Source organism: Octopus sinensis, linkage group LG1 (genome assembly GCF_006345805.1).
Source record: "Octopus sinensis linkage group LG1, ASM634580v1, whole genome shotgun sequence".
Lineage (NCBI taxonomy): Eukaryota > Metazoa > Mollusca > Cephalopoda > Octopoda > Octopodidae > Octopus > Octopus sinensis.
In genome coordinates this window covers 208,678,171-208,696,478 of record NC_042997.1, presented here as the reverse complement: position 1 = coordinate 208,696,478, position 18,308 = coordinate 208,678,171, and the positions used below count along the sequence as shown (strand labels likewise).

General features: G+C 37.2%; 1 protein-coding gene across 1 annotated transcript in view; it reads left to right on the top strand.

Moving 5' to 3' along the window:
- LOC115217366 (protein DD3-3) overlaps positions 1–16,961 on the top strand; it is a 139,093-nt gene extending 122,132 nt beyond the window's left edge. Inside the window, exons 11-14 of the mRNA XM_029787043.2 lie at positions 2,808–3,037; positions 4,567–4,780; positions 13,026–13,143; positions 16,191–16,961. Coding sequence (XP_029642903.1) covers positions 2,808–3,037; positions 4,567–4,780; positions 13,026–13,143; positions 16,191–16,550 — 922 coding nt within the window. The 3' untranslated portion in view covers positions 16,551–16,961. The remainder of the gene's footprint in view (positions 1–2,807; positions 3,038–4,566; positions 4,781–13,025; positions 13,144–16,190) is intronic.
- Positions 16,962–18,308: the final 1,347 nt, after the last annotated feature.

Genomic DNA, 18,308 nt, shown 5'->3' with positions numbered 1-18,308 from the left:
TATATATATGGGTATATATATATATATGTATATACGTATATATATGTATATGGCATCGAGAGTTACGCAAATGCCAGAACTGGGCGCCACTGTGTGGTGCCTAGGACTCCAAACTTGCCATCAAGATGTAGGACAAGATTCTGTGATAGCCTGGGCTTCCGAGGCCCACAGCTCTTCAATATCCTCCCGATGAACCTGAGAGACCTGCATGGGGTGGATACAGATGTCTTTAAAATGGAGCTGGATCTCTTCCTGTCAGGTGTCCCAGATGAACCAACTTCACGGCAGGGGGGGCAGATGAGGGCAGCTGCATCGAACTCTCTCATGCACCAAATAGCAGTTGCTAGAAAGCAGTGGCGCCCAGTTCTGGCGTTTGCGTAACTCTCGATGCCAAAGTTCAGGACACTTCCCTCCAGGATCTTCCAGATGTATATTATGGCATATCTTTCCCGCCTACGCTCCAGGGAATATAATTTTAATCTCTTGAGTCTTTCCCAGTAGCTTACATTCTGCATAGAGGCTATCTTCTTCGTGTAGCTTCGTTGGATCGCCTCAAGTTCTGTGATCAACTTGACACTGGATGGTGACCATAGCTGAGAGCAATAGTCAAAGTGACTTAGGACAAGTGTCTTCCAGAGGACCATCATGGTTTCTTGTTCTCTTTTCTAAGGTTCTAAGAATCCATCCAGCCAGCCGTCTGCATTTCATTGTCAGTTTAGCAACATGTACATGAAAGGTCGCGTCATCACTCATGTGAATACCAGGTCACGCACTGATTGTGCCTCTGGGATTGCAATCCCTCCGGGTCCAGTGTATTCCTTGGGTATTGCATTCAGTGTTGCATGCTGATAGTATAAAGCTTGAAACTTTTCAGCATTGAACTGCATGCTATTCTTTTCAGCCCACTTGTATATTTCGTCCAGCTCACATTGCAGGTGTTTAGTGTCCTCAGGGTTCTGTATTGCCTGTGAAAACTTTGTATCATCTGCATAACTTGTGATCGTGGCTCTCTGCGTGGCTGAGGGCATGTCTGAGAGGGCCATTATGAACAGTAGTGGTCCCAAAACAGTGCCTGTGGAACACCGTCACTATTTGCGTGCTAATGGAAGTGGCCCCATTGGCTACTACCACCTGACTTCTATTCTTCAGAAAGTCGTGAAGCCATTCTCCTAGTTTTCCAACTATGCCAAGATCACGCAGTATATATGTATATATACATATTGTATATATATATATATATATATATATATATATATATATATATATATATATATAAAATATTATTAGAGACAAAACCACTATTTTGCAAAACAAACAAGGAAAGACTTAATCAATACATAAATTTTAATAAATAGTCAAAAAAACCGCCACTACAATCGTTCTTGTCTTGAACTGATTGGAAGTCCACCTGAAGATTGTCGATCAAGACAAGAAACGATTGTAGTGGCGCGGTTTTTTTGACTATTTATTAAAAATTTATGTATTGATTAAGTCTTTCCTTGTTTGTTTTGCAAAATAGTGGTTTTGTCTCTAATAATATTTTATAATATTTTACTATAAAATTGGATTTAATCCTAAATCTGATTTTTTTCCCTGTAAATTTGGATTTATCCCTATATTTATTTTATTATATATATATATATATATATATATATATATATATATATATGATATATATATATATATATAATATATATATATATATATATATGTATATATACATTATTGTATATATATATGTATATATACATATATGTATATATACATATAGTATATATATATGTATATATAACATATAGTATATATATATGTATATTATACATATATGTAGATATATATGTATATATATCAAATGTATATATATATGTATATATACATATATGTAATATATATGTATATATACATATATGTATATATATATGTATATATACATATATGTTAATATATGTATATATACATATATGTATATATTATATGGAATATACATATATGTATATATATATGTATATATACTATATGTGTATATATATGTATATATACAGATATGTGTATATATATATGTATATTTACATATAGTGTAATATAGTATATATACATATATGTGTATATATATATATATATATGTATATATACATATATGGGTATATATATATATATATATATGTTATATATACATATATGTGTATTATATATATAATATATATGTATATATACATATATGTGTATATATATATATATATATATATGTATATATACATATATGTGTATATATATATATGTATATATACATATATGTGTATATATATATATTATATATTATGTTATATATACATATATGTGTATATAATATATTTATATATATAATGTATATATCATATATGTGTATTTAATATAGATATATATATATATGTATATATACATATATGTGTATATATATTATATATATATATGTATATATACATATATGTATATATATATATATGATATATACATATATGTGTATATATATATATATGTATATATACATATATGTGTATATATATATATATATATATATATATATATAATATATATATATATATTAATATATATAATGTCTATATGTCTTACAAAATTCTGTTGAATTTGGATTAAGTTTTGTTGCCCTTGTGACTCTGCCATTTTGCTCAGATAGCACGAAAATAAAACATGGTAGGTCTAAAGTATTTTGAGCCCCACATGAACGCTACAGTTTGAGAATGATGAGGAGGCGGTGAAGAAGATTTGGTTATAAGTTATGTATTCTCTTTCTTTTTCTTTTCATTCAGATGGAATGGTTCCAATACAAACAACAAAAATTTTGAAGGAAATGGAATTGCAGGAACCGATCGTAACAATGTTGTGATGTTGGCAGAAAGCGATTTTTCAGAGAAATCAAAAAATGTGCCTTATAAACTTTTGTCATTTGGTCATTATGGCACCAACTATCCAACTAAAATTACAAATTCTTCATTCTTGGAGCTTTCTAAAGATGACATTACCAAACTAGCCCATCTTGGTATGTTCACATTTTTTCTCTTTGGAACTATTTTGAGTGATGAATGATAAAACATTTGGTGTGGATCAGTGTGCCATAACCCAACATAGAGTGTCTGTGTAAGAATATGGCTGTTGTTAATGTTGAAGCAAGAGCCGACTGCATCAATTAAACCACCTTGCTCGCTTGTCTTTCAGAGTTAGTTTGTGTGTAGAGCAAACCGTTATGTGTATGGTGAACAGTCTTAATCAGATGTATGATGTGTATATGCATTCTTGATTCCACTGGCTTTGAACATGAATGTACTAATCACTGTTGTATTTTGTCATTGAAAAGCAAGTTTCCCTTGCAGACTAATGTGTGTTCGCCAAACCCTGTTTTGCTTTGTCCCTCCATCACCATTTGGCAAGTGGTGTTGGTTTGATTATGTCTCCATAACTTAGCAGTTTGGCAAAAGTAGAATGACAGAATAAGTACCTGGCCAATAAAAAAAGTACCAGGATCAATTTGATCAACTAAACCCTTCAAGGTAGTACCCCAGCATGGCCACAGTCAAATGACTGCAACATGTGAAAAGCACCATCCAAACAGGGATCACCAAACTATGGCCCACAGGTCAGATCCGGCCCACAAAGTCAGTTCATCCAGCCTGCCCCAACGCTATATCTTTTGTGTAAGTACCGGCAATGAGAGTTCATTTGCCTCTGGTATGGCATCAATATTTGAAACAACTTATGTCTGTGTGCAAGCATTTTCAAAAATGAAGTAAATGAAGTCAACATATTGAAACATTGGATTGATGTAATCAACTAGCCTACTCCCCCAAAGTTCAGGACTTATACCTATAATAGAAAAGATTATTATTATTATTATTCAGTAGTTTTATTATTATTATTATTATTATTATTATTATTATTATTATTATATTATTAAGGCGGCGAGCTGGCAGAAACTTTAGCGCACCAAGCGAAATGCTTAGCGGTATTTCGTCTGCCGTTACGTTCTGAGTTCAAATTCTGCCGAGGTCGACTTTGCCTTTCATCCTTTCGGGGTCGATTAAATAAGTACCAGTTACGCACTGGGGTCGATATAATCGACTTAATCCGTTTGTCTGTCCTTGTTTGTCCTCTCTGTGTTTAGCTCCTTGTGGGTAGTAAAGAAATAGGTATTTCTTCTGCCATTACGTCCTGAGTTCAAAGGTCGACTTTGCCTTTCATCCTTTTGGGGTCGATAAATTAAGTACCAGTTATGCACTGGGGTCGATGTAATCGACTTAATCCGTTTGTCTGTCCTTGTTTGTCCCCTCTATGTTTAGCCCCTTGTGGGCAATAAAGAGATAAGAATCATTAGCACGCCAGGTGAAATGCTTAGTGGTATTTCGTCTGCTACTGCATTCTGGGTAAGCAAAGTTTATTGTCCAATGAATGAGAGGCATTCATAAATGGGCTGGTTACACCCACTGGCATAGGCCATGGGGCTGTGGTCTCGCTTGGCTTGTCGGGTCAAGTACTGAATATATTAACCATTTTTCTAACAAACATATATTACAGGTAACACAAAAGGAAATGACCCTCTTTTAAACAAGGCTGATACCTACTTTGATCTTGGTCCTCGCAAGATAACCAAGCAAGGAAAATACCACTACATGTGTACAAGAAATAACGACTTCTCAAACCGGGATCAGAAAGGAAAAATTGTTGTCAGGGATTTCCCTATTGTTTACAAAATGATTGGCTTGCAAGGTGGTACGATCGCAATTCAAAGGTAATAAACGTCCTGTGTATATGATAGGGAGTATTGTTGTTGTTACTGCCGCTTGTTTGTTTGTTTGTTTGTTGAGTGAAGCAGTCTTCGTCCCAGATCTCGCAAGATCGCGCCTCTGTAGTGGGAGAAGTCCGAAACGTTGTCCTTTGTTATTCGTAAGACCTGCAGAAGAGAAAGCAGGTCAACTCCCGACACTGAGAACATCGACAGATGGATGAATGTGCATCCTGGCTCAGCGGTTGCATAGGAAGTCGGGGATGAGAAACAGGAAGAAAGAGAGAAAGTTGGGGCGAAAGAGTATAACACGGGTCACCATTACCCTCTGCCGTTAGGTGTTTTTGCTCAATAAACACACACAATGCCTGGTCTGGGAATCGAAACTGAGATCCTCCGACTGTGAGTCCGCTGCCCTAACCACTGGGCCATTGCGCCTCCTGGAGAAGCTGCTGACGGTGTTGGTGTTGACCACTGCTGCCTTTGTTGATGTTACTGTTCTTGCAGTTGTTAATGTTGTTGCTGCTGCTGCCAAAACATATCTGGCCATGGGGGAAATAATACTCTGCTTGGAAACATAAGTGCAAGCATGGAAAAGTGGACGTTAAAATGAGGATTATGATATTTATGCCTATCATCATCATTATCACCACCACCACCACATCATCATCATCTTCATTTAATGTCCGCTTTCCATGCTAGCATGGGTTGGACGGTTTGAGTGAGGACTGGTGAGCCAGGAGGCTGCACCAGGCTCCAATCTGATCTGGCAGAGTTTCTACAGCTGGATGCCCTTCCTAATGCCAACCACTCTGAGAATGTAATGGGTGCCTTTACATGTCACTGGCATGTTGGTCAGTCAGGTGGTTCTGGCAACAACCATGCTCAATACATGCTTTTAAAGTCCACACACACACACACACATACACACACACATAGCAACAGTATAATTCAGAGAATTTCTACCTCTGTTGCGCACTGTGGGGAAAATGCTGCCAGCATTTCCCAAATGACCTTAGAATTAGATTCAGAATTCATCCAAGGCTGGGGCTACATACTATATGTCCCTTACTCAATTTAGGCTCACAACACATAAATCCATTGCTACACAATTACTTTTCCTCAACAGGCCCTATCCTTTTTAACATCATCCCCCCAAAATGTCGAAGATATAAATGGTCCTATCAGCTTCAAATGAAACCTGGACAAATTTCTTAAAGGATATGAGATATACCACATAAACCTGGATACATCTTAGTAAAGAAAAACTTTGTACTTGAAAGGGCCATAAATATATATATATATATATATAATGTGAAATAGAAAGATGAATAATCTTGTAGTAGATTAATCAAAAGTTTAACCGATACCTTAGTAGCAAAAATCACAGCAGTGAACAGCACGGTTGGAGGTACAACCATCTGGCGTTGCAACCGTGCGTTGGTGCGGATAATTGAAATTAAAACATTATTGGTGAATTGAAGAAATATTTTTGTTTGCCAGAGGCCGGATGGTAAACGGGCTCTTACAGTCGGCTTTTCGATGCCCCCATTGCGCGTGCGTTGTACACTTATCTGGCCTTTAAATAGCATTTATAAATAAGACCGGCACCCATAGCCCTTGGTAACAAATTCTGAAATAGATTTTAAGATATCTACAATTAACCACTGCAAGGGAAATTACTCTTGTAAGACAAACGGGGCTTGTTTTTCACAGCGGGGGGTTTCCTTGTCAGGTAGGCTTAGATGAACACACACACCACACATAAAACATAAAATATATATATAATAATTCTTTATTTTTTTCTTTCTGCCACCCAACGGTTATCACGGCAGTAGCCACTGACAGCCGAACGATCAAACGCACACACTACACAAAAAATGTTTTCTACCCTACGCCAACACACACATATATAGAACAGTATACACACACACACGTCTCTAAGTATATTTTTTCTCGCCCCTTATAAAACATCCAATATTCTTAAAATAGTCAGAACTTTATTCTCGGTCACAAACATCTATACACCCTCACCCACATGTTTGACCGAAGCCTGACCTGTTGAATCTTCAGCCACCGGTTCTCAACATACACTGATAAACAGTTTCGCCATGGGCTCTTAGGAGCACAGTTCGATTTGTTTTTTTTGCTCTGCCTCTGTTCTGTTTTTTGTTTTTCAACGGATTTCCTTTTTTCTTCCTGATGAGAAAGACACAATATGGTCCCATTATTCAATCGGATTTTGGTAATTTGTGCCTTTCGAAACACACGTGTAGAATGAATAAAACGATTTCTGTTCAATCTGCGTTCAGCTCCATTTCTTCAATTCACCTATATTATATATATATATATAATATATAATTATATATATATATATATATACCGGAGTAAACACATAAATGTGAAACAAGAAAGAAAGAGTACTCAAATACCAGTGGTAGAGTAATATGCTTTATTTTAAGCAGCAGAAAATTCAACAAAATCTGTTACTCTGAGTTTCTCGTTGCCGTTCATCAGACAGTTTTTGCTAAATGAACCGATATATCAATTCAATCTAGACTCTTACAAACGCTAACACCTTTAAAAAGAAATGGACTTGTTTGATTGGCCCTTTAGAAAAAACGGTCAATCTTCGAGCGATAAACAAAAAGGTCAAAAAATATATGTATAATATATAAAAAATCTTAAAAAAATTATAAAATCCGAGGAAAAAACCTTACATTGAATAAAATACATATTGACGTTAATGAAGAAAGTATAAATTAATTCATAGAAATTAAACCTGTTATAAATATTACACTGCAATACATATTTTTATCAAAATGTGCATATATATATCAACATACACAAAAGGATGCGCGCAAACGCCATACATATACAGATGTATGAATATAAATCTAAATATACACATAAATGCATGTGTACATATATTCACGCAAACCATCTCGCACGCAAGTTAAAAATGATCTATGTAGCGATTCTCATATACTGAGTAAGGGGGGAACGAAAGAAAAGAAGAGAGAGAAAAAGGAACGAAGGAGGGGTGGGGAAAAAAACGAAATAAGAAAAAATTATGTACACAAGCTGTGTAACGGCATTATTGGCATATATGGAGACAAGTATAAACACAAGTTCGAATGGATACATACACATACAGTCGTGTATATGTGTGCTTAAGCACAAACATACTCTCACTTACACATACACAGATACGCATGCTTACAAATACATATCCTCGGCTATACACATACTTACATCAACATTCTAATTTTGACAACATTGCTTTTTTTAAAAAAACATTGCTTTTTTTTAAAAGAATGGGTGCATTAATAAAAATATATACGAAAGACATATAAAATAAAATATAACACCCTATTTTGGATCATTTATAAATAATCAAGGTAATATAAATAATCAAGGTAATCCTATACAATACAATAACATGAAAACAAAGTTGAAGGTTTTTCCTGATGTATATGTAGAAACATAAGACTTTGCTATACGGATTAAGATCCACCTTTCAACGTGACATGGAGCATTCTGGACAGGGCGGCACCATACAGGCATGGAGCATACAAAAATTAATTTCAAGTGCAAGCTTTGTCTATTAGAAAAAATGTACATCTTATTCAAAGACAATAATTCTTTGAATCAAAGAAGTGAGCTAATGAACTTATGTAGGCATGCGGCTAAATTTAAAATGTCGAATATAAATATACCATATGGATAGAGTATATATTTTGTATTTTTGATTTTTGAAATTTTGATTTTGACTCTTGAGCGATGAGCGCTACGATGGATTTTGTTTCCAAGCTATGCGGATCTTAATCCGTATAGCAAAGTCTTATGTTTCTACATATACATCAGGAAAAACCTTCAACTTTGTTTTCATGTTATTGTATTGTATAGGATTACCTTGATTATTTATATTACCTTGATTATTTATAAATGATCCAAAATAGGGTGTTATATTTTATTTTATATGTCTTTCGTATATATTTTTATTAATGCACCCATTCTTTTAAAAAAAGCAATGTTTTTTTAAAAAAAGCAATGTTGTCAAAATTAGAATGTTGATGTAAGTATGTGTATAGCCGAGGATATGTATTTGTAAGCATGCGTATCTGTGTATGTGTAAGTGAGAGTATGTTTGTGCTTAAGCACACATATACACGACTGTATGTGTATGTATCCATTCGAACTTGTGTTTATACTTGTCTCCATATATGCCAATAATGCCGTTACACAGCTTGTGTACATAATTTTTTCTTATTTCGTTTTTTTCCCCACCCCTCCTTCGTTCCTTTTTCTCTCTCTTCCTTTCTTTCGTTCCCCCCCTTACTCAGTATATGAGAATCGCTACATAGATCATTTTTAACTTGCGTGCGAGATGGTTTGCGTGAATATATGTACACATGCATTTATGTGTATATTTAGATTTATATTCATACATCTGTATATGTATGGCGTTTGTGCGCATCCTTTTGTGTATGTTGATATATATATGCACATTTTAATAAAAATATGTATTGCAGTGTAATATTTATAACAGGTTTAATTTCTATGAATTAATTTATACTTTCTTCATTAACGTCAATATGTATTTTATTCAATGTAAGGTTTTTTCCTCGGATTTTATAATTTTTTTATAAGATTTTTTATATATATATACATATATTTTTTGACCTTTTTGTTTATCGCTCGAAGATTGACCGTTTTTTTCTAAAGGGCCAATCAAACAAGTCCATTTCTTTTTAAAGGTGTAGTGTTTGTAAGAGTCTAGATTGAATTGATATATCGGTTCCATTCTAGCAAAAACTGTCTGATGAACGGCAACGAGAAACTCAGAGTAACAGATTTTGTTGAATTTTCTGCTGCTTAAAATAAAGTATATATATATATATATAGGGAGAGTTTACGAAAAAAACAAAAGACGAAGACAGCGGGTGTAGAAAACAAACAGATGTATTAGTATAACACTCAGGAATTGAAAAAGTCTTTTACGTTTCGAGCCTATGCTCTTCTACAGAAAGGGACATAGAAAAAAACAAGGAGAAAAACATATATATATGTATATATATATATATATATATATATATATATCAGGTCATCCCATAAGTTCTGTCCAAATTTGGAAAAAAAAAATAACAAGTGATCAAATGTTATATTTAATTGAAATTTAATCATCAATGTACTTTTCCTGATTATCTATGACTTCCTTCCATCTATTTACAAGCTTTTTAATCCCATCAATGTAAAACTCTTTTGGTTTCAAAGCAAAGAACTCTTAAATGTCAGTTTCAGCCTCCTCCTGGCTTGCGAAAGTTATGTCCCCCAAATGATTCTGTATACTCTAAAACAAATGGTAGTCTGAAGGAGCAAGGTCAGGAGAATAAGGTGGATGAGGAATTTTTCCCCAACCAAGCTCTTCGATCTTCTGTGATGTGATCTTTGCAGTGTGGGGTCGTGCATTGTCCTGATGAAACATCACTCCTTTTCGATTCACTAAAGCGGGTCTTTTTTTCTTCAGCACATGGTTCAAATGCTCTAATTTCTGACAGTAGACTTGAGCATTGATTGTTGCATTAGGTGGTAACAATTCAAAGTGAATTACTCCTTTGCAATCCCACCAGATAGAGAGAAGAAACTTTTTCCCATGAAGTTCCCTTCTCGGTTGTGGTTGAGCTTTTTCCCTTTTACCAAGCCACTGTTTACGACATTTAACATTTCGATAGAAGATCTATTTTCATCACCAGTCAAAGTCTATCCAAAAAGGGTGGAATGAGTTCATGAGAATGGAGGGAAGAGCAGATGTCAACTCTGGATTTGTGGCTGCTTTCGGACAATTCATGAGGCACCCATTTTCCAAGTTTAGGAGCCTTTCCAAGTTGTTGAAGATGACGATGAGCTAAGTTTGAACTAAGCTTTATTGCCAATTCTTCAACTGATAATGCAGGATTTTCTTCAAGTAATGCCTCAAGGAGCTTATCATCAAACTCAACTGGATGTCCCGTTCAATCTTCATCTTCAAGGGTGAAATCTCCACTTCTGAATTTTGCAAACCATCTTCTGCAAGTTCTTTCATTCAAGCATTCTTTCCCATATACTGAGTGTATGTTTCGAGTCGCTTCGGCTGCAGAGTTTCCTTTTTTGTACTCATAAAGTATTATGTGCATCAAATGCTCTTTGTGTACTTCCATGATATGGTTTTAATCAAAGAAATTTTAATTCTATTAATCTGTAAAAAAATATCTAATTAGTTTAAATGTACACAAATGCATAAAAATAATTTTTAATTCCATTAGACATTCTAAAATACTATTAAATTTCATTCAGTTTTAAAAAAGGTAAAATCGAACAGAACTTATGGGATGACCTGATATTTGTAAACATATATCTATATAGCTTTGTCTTGCATGGTTTTCAGCCAGTGGCTGAGGCCATGCTGGTGCACAACCTTTACTGCATCCGGCGATTTTTCCAGTATTGCTTCTGGTGAAGTAGCGAGTTGGCCATTGCTGCTCTTGTATGTGCTTCCTGCCACGATGCGGGTTCATCTGGAATTGCAGATAAAAAGCTGTCTAGACGTTTTTTGAAAACTTCCATATCTACACCCTGCAGATCCCTGATGTTTTGTGGTAGGGCGTTAAAAAAATCCTGGTCCCTTGAATCCCGACGTATTACAATATCGGGTTCGTATCCTCGCTGGATACCCTTTGGTACTGTGCAGTGCTGTCCTGTTTGGGGATTGTTGTAGATTTCAATTTAGAGCCAGACTCTCCATTATTTTCCACATGTATAGCACTGTATATCTCTTTATCTCCTCTCCAGGGAGTAGAGTCCCAGTTCCCTCAATCTCTCCCAGTAGCCAATGTGTTTTACTGAGTGTATCTTTGTGAAATGGCATTGGACACTTCTAGTTCTGCAGTTAGTTTTACACTCTGTGGGGACCACAGCTGGGAGTAGTAGTCCAGATGACTGAAGACAAAAGTTCTCCAAAGCAGAAATTTACAAATGGGATGTTAAGTAAAACGTCCCAAAGGAATACGCAAGCAAAATGGTACGATTACAACTATATTCAACTTTTCCCTTTTTTCTTTATACTCTTCTTCTTTATTTATTCTTCACTCTGATGAAGCTCCATGTTTCAGATCGGTTTTATTATCAAAATATGATAAATATTTTTAGCATATCAATAGCAGTACCATAGAACATTGGAAGCAGAAACAGCTGTTAGATGAGATGCAGGTTATTTGCATTGAATTAATAAATAATAATTGGTGTAAATTAATTGCTGTTCATTGATATTTCTCCATTTTCTGTCTTCTTTAAATTTTGTTTTTTGATAAACTCATGTTTATCCTTGTCTTTATAATTTATGAGCATAATAAGTCAAGTGAAGTCATTGTCGTGGACGATGAGAGTGCCACTTGACTGGCACCTGTGCCACTGGCATGTAAAAAGCACCATTCGAGCATGGTTGATGCCAGTGATGGCTAACTGGTCCAGTGCCAGTGGCACGTAAAAAGCACCATTTGAGTGTGGTTGATGCCAATACCGCCTGACTGGCCCTTGTGCAGGTGGCACATAAAAAGCACCCTTGGAGTGGTTGGCATTAAGAAGGGCATCCAGCTGTAGAAACTCCGCCAGATCAAGATTGAAGCCTGGTGCAGCTTTCTGGTTTGCCAGTCCTCAGTCAAACCGTCCAACCCATGCCAGCATGTAAAGCAGATGTTAAGCGACAATGATGATGATGATGATGATGAATATGCTTGCATATGTATGCCCATGGTTAAACATAGGTAATATACCGGTAGAGTAATGGATGCTTTTATCCCTTAGACAGTTATTTTAACCTCTAATTCAGCTAATCATCAGCATCATCATCATTGTTTAACGTCCGTTTTCCATGATAGCATGGGTTGGACGGTTTGACCGGGGTCTGGGAATCCAGAAGGCTACACCATGCTCCAGTCTGATCTGGCAGTGTTTCTACAGCTGGATGCCCTTCCTAATGCCGACCACTCCGAGAGTGTAGTGGGTGCTTTTTACGTGCCTCCGGCACAGGTGCCAGGCGAGGCTGGCAATGGTCATGATTGGTTGGTGCTTTTACTTGTCACCAACACAGACGTCAGTCAGGCGGCGCTGGCATCTGCCATGTTCAGACAGTGCTTTTTACGTGTCACCGGCATGGGTGTCTTAACTACAATTTCCATTTGATTTATATATAATTCATTTGTTGTTTTTGCAGTAAAGCAGCATTGTATATTCCTCCAAACACCTTGGATAAACTACTGAGCTTACAGATGGCAAGTTGGCGAAGTGATGAAGGAAATGATTGGCTGAAAGAAAAACGGAAGAGACTTCCAGTAAGACACGTCTTCCAAATACTTTATTTTAAGGAAATTCTATTAGGTTTTGGCCCATGTGAAAGATTGCCGCAAAGGTAATTTTATACTATGAGTAGTGTAATCTTGAAGAGACTTCTAGGAATGGTCATGGGGGGGAATATGATGATCATAGTGCCACTAGATAAGCACTGACTTGAGGTGAAACAGCGACAGCATAGAAGGACTTATGTAGTTGTAGACATAATATGTCTGAGTAAAAGACATGATAACCATGGCCGAAGCACTTTTGATCATAATTTTGCTGGTTTAAAGCTTACCTGGGGCTAAACAACAACACAAAGACAGACCCATTAGATAATGTAGTCCTAGGCATACCATGTCTGAATAAAAGACAAGATGGTTGCAATTGGAAATAAATGGCAACTACAAGGAATGTATCATTAGGTAATGTATTTATAATACAGTTCTATATTTAAGAGATGAGGATTATATTATTTACATTATTTACATTTGACGGATATTTGTCCTCATCTTGTTTATTGTTAACACAACATTTCGGCTGATGTACTCTCCAGCCTTCATCAGGTGTCTTGGGGAAATTTTGATCCTGGGTACAAGGTGTAGTGGTGAAGAGCGTGGGCTAGTAACCCCAAGATTCCAAGTTCAATTCCAGGCAGTGACCTGAGTAATAATAACAATCATGATAATAACATCACAAAATACCTTAGGAATGAGAACCCAGGTTTGAAATTTCCCCAAGACACCTGATGAAGGCTGGGGGGTATATCAGCCGAAACGTTGTGTTAACAAGAAACAAGATGAGGACAAATATTCGTGAAATGTAAATAATGTAAATAATATATTTAAAGATAGATTATAAATAAAAGGCAGGATGGTCACTGATGGAAAACCCTTGATCTCAGGTTTGCTGGTTTTAGGCTGATTTGAGACTGAACAATAATAAGGAAGGACACATTAGATCATGTTTTTTCAGATATGCTAGGAATAAAATCAAGATTTTCATAGCTGGAACATCTCTGATCTGCTGGTTTGAGGTGACCTGATATTAAACAACACACACTAGATCCTCCGACTCCTTCTTGATTTTCTGTGGCTTGAGAAGATGCATAAGCTAAGTAAAATCAGGGCCATCTATGCATACAAGTATGTTCTTTATGGCCAAACCCAATCTTATAAATAGTGTGTCCTCTGTCAGAAATCCCCCAAAACCAATCTTTTCAACCCCACTCATGATCACCGTCTGAAACATACCCCATTCGCTCGCCCTCATATTCCCACCCACAAGCTCTCCATGCCTGTACACATCTATGATGCCCTCCTCTGATCTACATTGCCCTACACTCTATAAAATGATTGGCATTAGGAAGAGCATCCAGCTGTAAAAACCATGCCAAAACAGACACAGAACCTAGCAGAGCCCCACTGGCTTATCTGGTCTTGTCAAACTATTCAACCCATGCCAGCATTAAAAAAAAGATGTCAAATGCTGATGATGCTGATGATGCTGATGGTGATGACGATGATGATTGATCATCTGATTGATGTGGCAACTGAATATTTCTACCAGTCGCAGCAGCCGTTCAAGAATTTGGACCTGGAGATCTCCATTTCCAGCGACTTCGAGGGCCACCTCCCAGTGGTGTCGGGTGTCAACGAAGAGCCCTTGACTACAACAGGACGGCCAAAGTTTTTTTTTCCAAGGTCTGGGGTCTCCCGCCCCTAAGCCCTAGTCCCTAATCATCTAATCACCCTTACCGGTCTTGTTGCTTAACAACAACAACAACAACAGCAGCAGCAGCAATGGTGGTGGTGGCCGCTGTTACGATTATAATACTGGTGGAGGCAGTTGTTATGGTGATGGATGTTGTCATGGTGATGGGTGGGGGTGGGGGTGGGGTGATAATGATGATGGTAATGGTAGTGAAGACATAAACTGGCTCTCTCTTGGTTAGGAAATGGAAGGTTCCGACTGATCCAATCAATGGAACAGCCTGCCCATGAAATTAACATGTAAGGGGCTTGTAACAAGGCTGGCCCCTTGTGAAATACAGCTACAACCCTTTTTTTCCTAGCAACAAGAAATAAAATGATTTGTTCAAAAAACACAATACGCTGCCAGGTATTGAACTCATGACGTTATGATCATGGGCCGAATACCCTAACCACTAAGTCATGTGCCTTCAAGGTGGAACATATGCGGTGGTGGTGGTGGTGGTGGTGGTGGGGTTATGGTAGGGCTGCCGTTGTTGATGATGATGATGATGATAATGATGATGCTTGATGCCACTGCTGCCTGACTGGCTCCTGTGCCAGTGGCACATGAAAAGCACCATTCAAGCATGGCCCCTTTCTTTCTTTCTTTCTTTCTTTCTATTTCCATTCTCAACCTTCCTGTTCTGATATTTTCTGAGAGGCCCCTGTGCAAGGGGCACATAAAAATCACCATTTGAGTGTGGTTGATGGCAGTGCTGCCTGACAGGCCCCCATGCAGGGGGCACATAAAAAAGCACCATTTGAGCTTGGTCGATGTCAGGGCAACCTGACTGACTTATGTGCCAGTGGAACATAAAACACACCATTTAAGCATGGTTGATGCCAGTGCCGCCTGACTACCCTCCACTTCCACCACCACTGTGCCAGTGGAACGTAAAAAACACTCACTACACTCTTGGAGTGGTTGGCATTAGGAAGGGCATCCACCTGTAGAAAATCATGGGAAGTGGATGTTAAACAACGATATTGATGAACGACCATGATGATGTTGATATTAATTTGAAGGTGGTGAGCTGGCAGAAACGTTAGCATACTGGGCGAAATACTTAGCAGTATTTCGCCATGTTTATGTTCTGAGTTCAAATTCCACCAGGTGGACTTTGCTTTCATTAAATAAATACCAGTTATGTAATCGACTTAATTCCTTTGTCTGTCCTTGTTTGTCCCCTTCTATGTTTAGCCCCCTTTGGACAATAAAGAAATAGATATTAATTTGACTTTTATCTTTAAATTATACATTTCTCTTTTCTTTTTTCTTTAACCTTTTCTAGATTGTGGAGGGATTTGCCAGTGATTTCATACTTCTGTTACCCGTGGAAAATTTTGCTGCTGAAGGCCCTGTCCGTTTGAGCATTAATCTTACTGATACTGATTCGGACATTATCAGTGTGTATCGAACAGGTGACAAGGAATATGGAGTTTGGCAGAGAATTGTCACAGAAATTGAAAACGGTGTTGCTCACTCAGATATCAAACAAGGTGGAGTTTATATTGCCGTTAAGGAAAAGAGCTTAGATATGATAACTAATGTGATTATCATAGTTATAATGTTTACTATAGGCTTAATAGCTGTTCTAGTTTATTTTTATTACAAGAAAAGTCATCCATGGCTTTATGCAAAGAATGCATAAGATAAAAATCATCAGCCGTGTATCATATTAAATGCATAGGAACTATTAAAAGACACAAAGCTGGATTTGTTTGAGATGAAAATGTCTTTACACATTTGTATTACAACCACAATATTTGTCAAAATGAGATGAACAATGACACTGGACGATTCATGAGAATGACAGATGCATTTCATTTTTGTTGTGGCTTGTCAGTGCCATGCATTTAGTTTTTAAGTGTATCTCTACAGATTCTCATAATTTCATTTAATGTCCATTTTCCATGCTGGCATGGATGGAATGGTTTGACCAGAGCTGGCAAGCTACACCAAGATGCAGTCTGATTTGGGTTGGTTTCGCTATTTCCTATCAATATACAGGAAACAGTGAAAAATACATACCCTGACGTTGCAAAAGCCTTGCTGGGCTGTAGAAAAACTTGGTATATGCAATTGAAAAACTATGAAATTAAAATCGCCATCTGTATATACGCAGCATTAATTTATGCTGTACTAACGAATGATTTACTCAATTTCCTCTTTATCAAAGCATGAATTTTTTTTCAGCAAGAAGTGATAAGTTGAGTGTAAGGCATTAACAAGCCTGAACAAGAGTGAAACACGTCTGTCATTCTTGTGAGTCATCTTGTGTCCATCTCATTCTGATATATACAGGCACAAGTGTAGCTGTGTTGTAGCTTGCTTACGAACTACATGGTTCTGAGTTCAGTCCTGCTGCATGGCACCTTAGGCAAGTGTCTTTTACTATAGCCTTGGGCTGGCCAAAGCCTTGTGAGTGGCTTTGGTAAATGGAAACTGAAAGAGGCTTGTCGTGTATATCACCGTGACCAACCAGGCTATCAGATGTTGCTACACATCGCTGGTCACAATGCACTTTGCATTGTTTTAGCCTTCAAACGACGCCACCCTGCTGGCTAAGTGAGAAGGCCAACAGAAGAAAGGGTGAAAGAAAGTTGTGGCGAAAGAGTACAGCAGGGATCGCCACCACTCCCTGCCGGAGCCTTGCGGGACTTTAGATGTTTTTGCTCAATAAACACAACACCCAGTCTGGGAATCGAAACTGCGATCCTATGACCACGATTCCGCTGCCCTAACCACTGGGCCATTGTGCCTCCACCTGTCGTGTGTATATATATATATATATATATATATATGTATGTGTGTATATTTGTGTGTCTGTGTTTGTCCCCCCAACATTGCTTGACAACCGATGCTGGTGTGTTTACGGTAAAAGAGACCGATAGACTAAGTCCTGGGGTCGATATACTTGACTAAAGGCGGTGCTCCAGTATGGCCATAGTCAAATGACTGAAACAAGTAAAAGAATAAAGAATATACCCCCCCCCCTCCACACACATGTGTTTTTTACAAGTCAATGAAGAGACTTTATTTCAGACTATTCAGCAGTGTCATGCCTTTTAATGGTGTATACCTTTTAGTATGATATACAAAATGGTGATGATTTAGTGTAAGGATACAATTCAGGTCAAATCCCACCGGTGCCTTCCCTTCACCCGTCCAACCGTCACACCCCCACCTCTACCCATTCTCAATTAAATAACTGTCAGTATTACATTGAAACCTAATTACCATGACAGACACGGTAATTAACTGTCAGTATTACATTGAAACTTAATTACCATGGTTACCTATATACACACTTTAACAATTGTGTGCCTCCACCACCCCAGGGGACGTTCTGTTGAGAAACGCATGTTATTATCAGATTGACTACTTTGCTCGGTTTTAATTAATTATA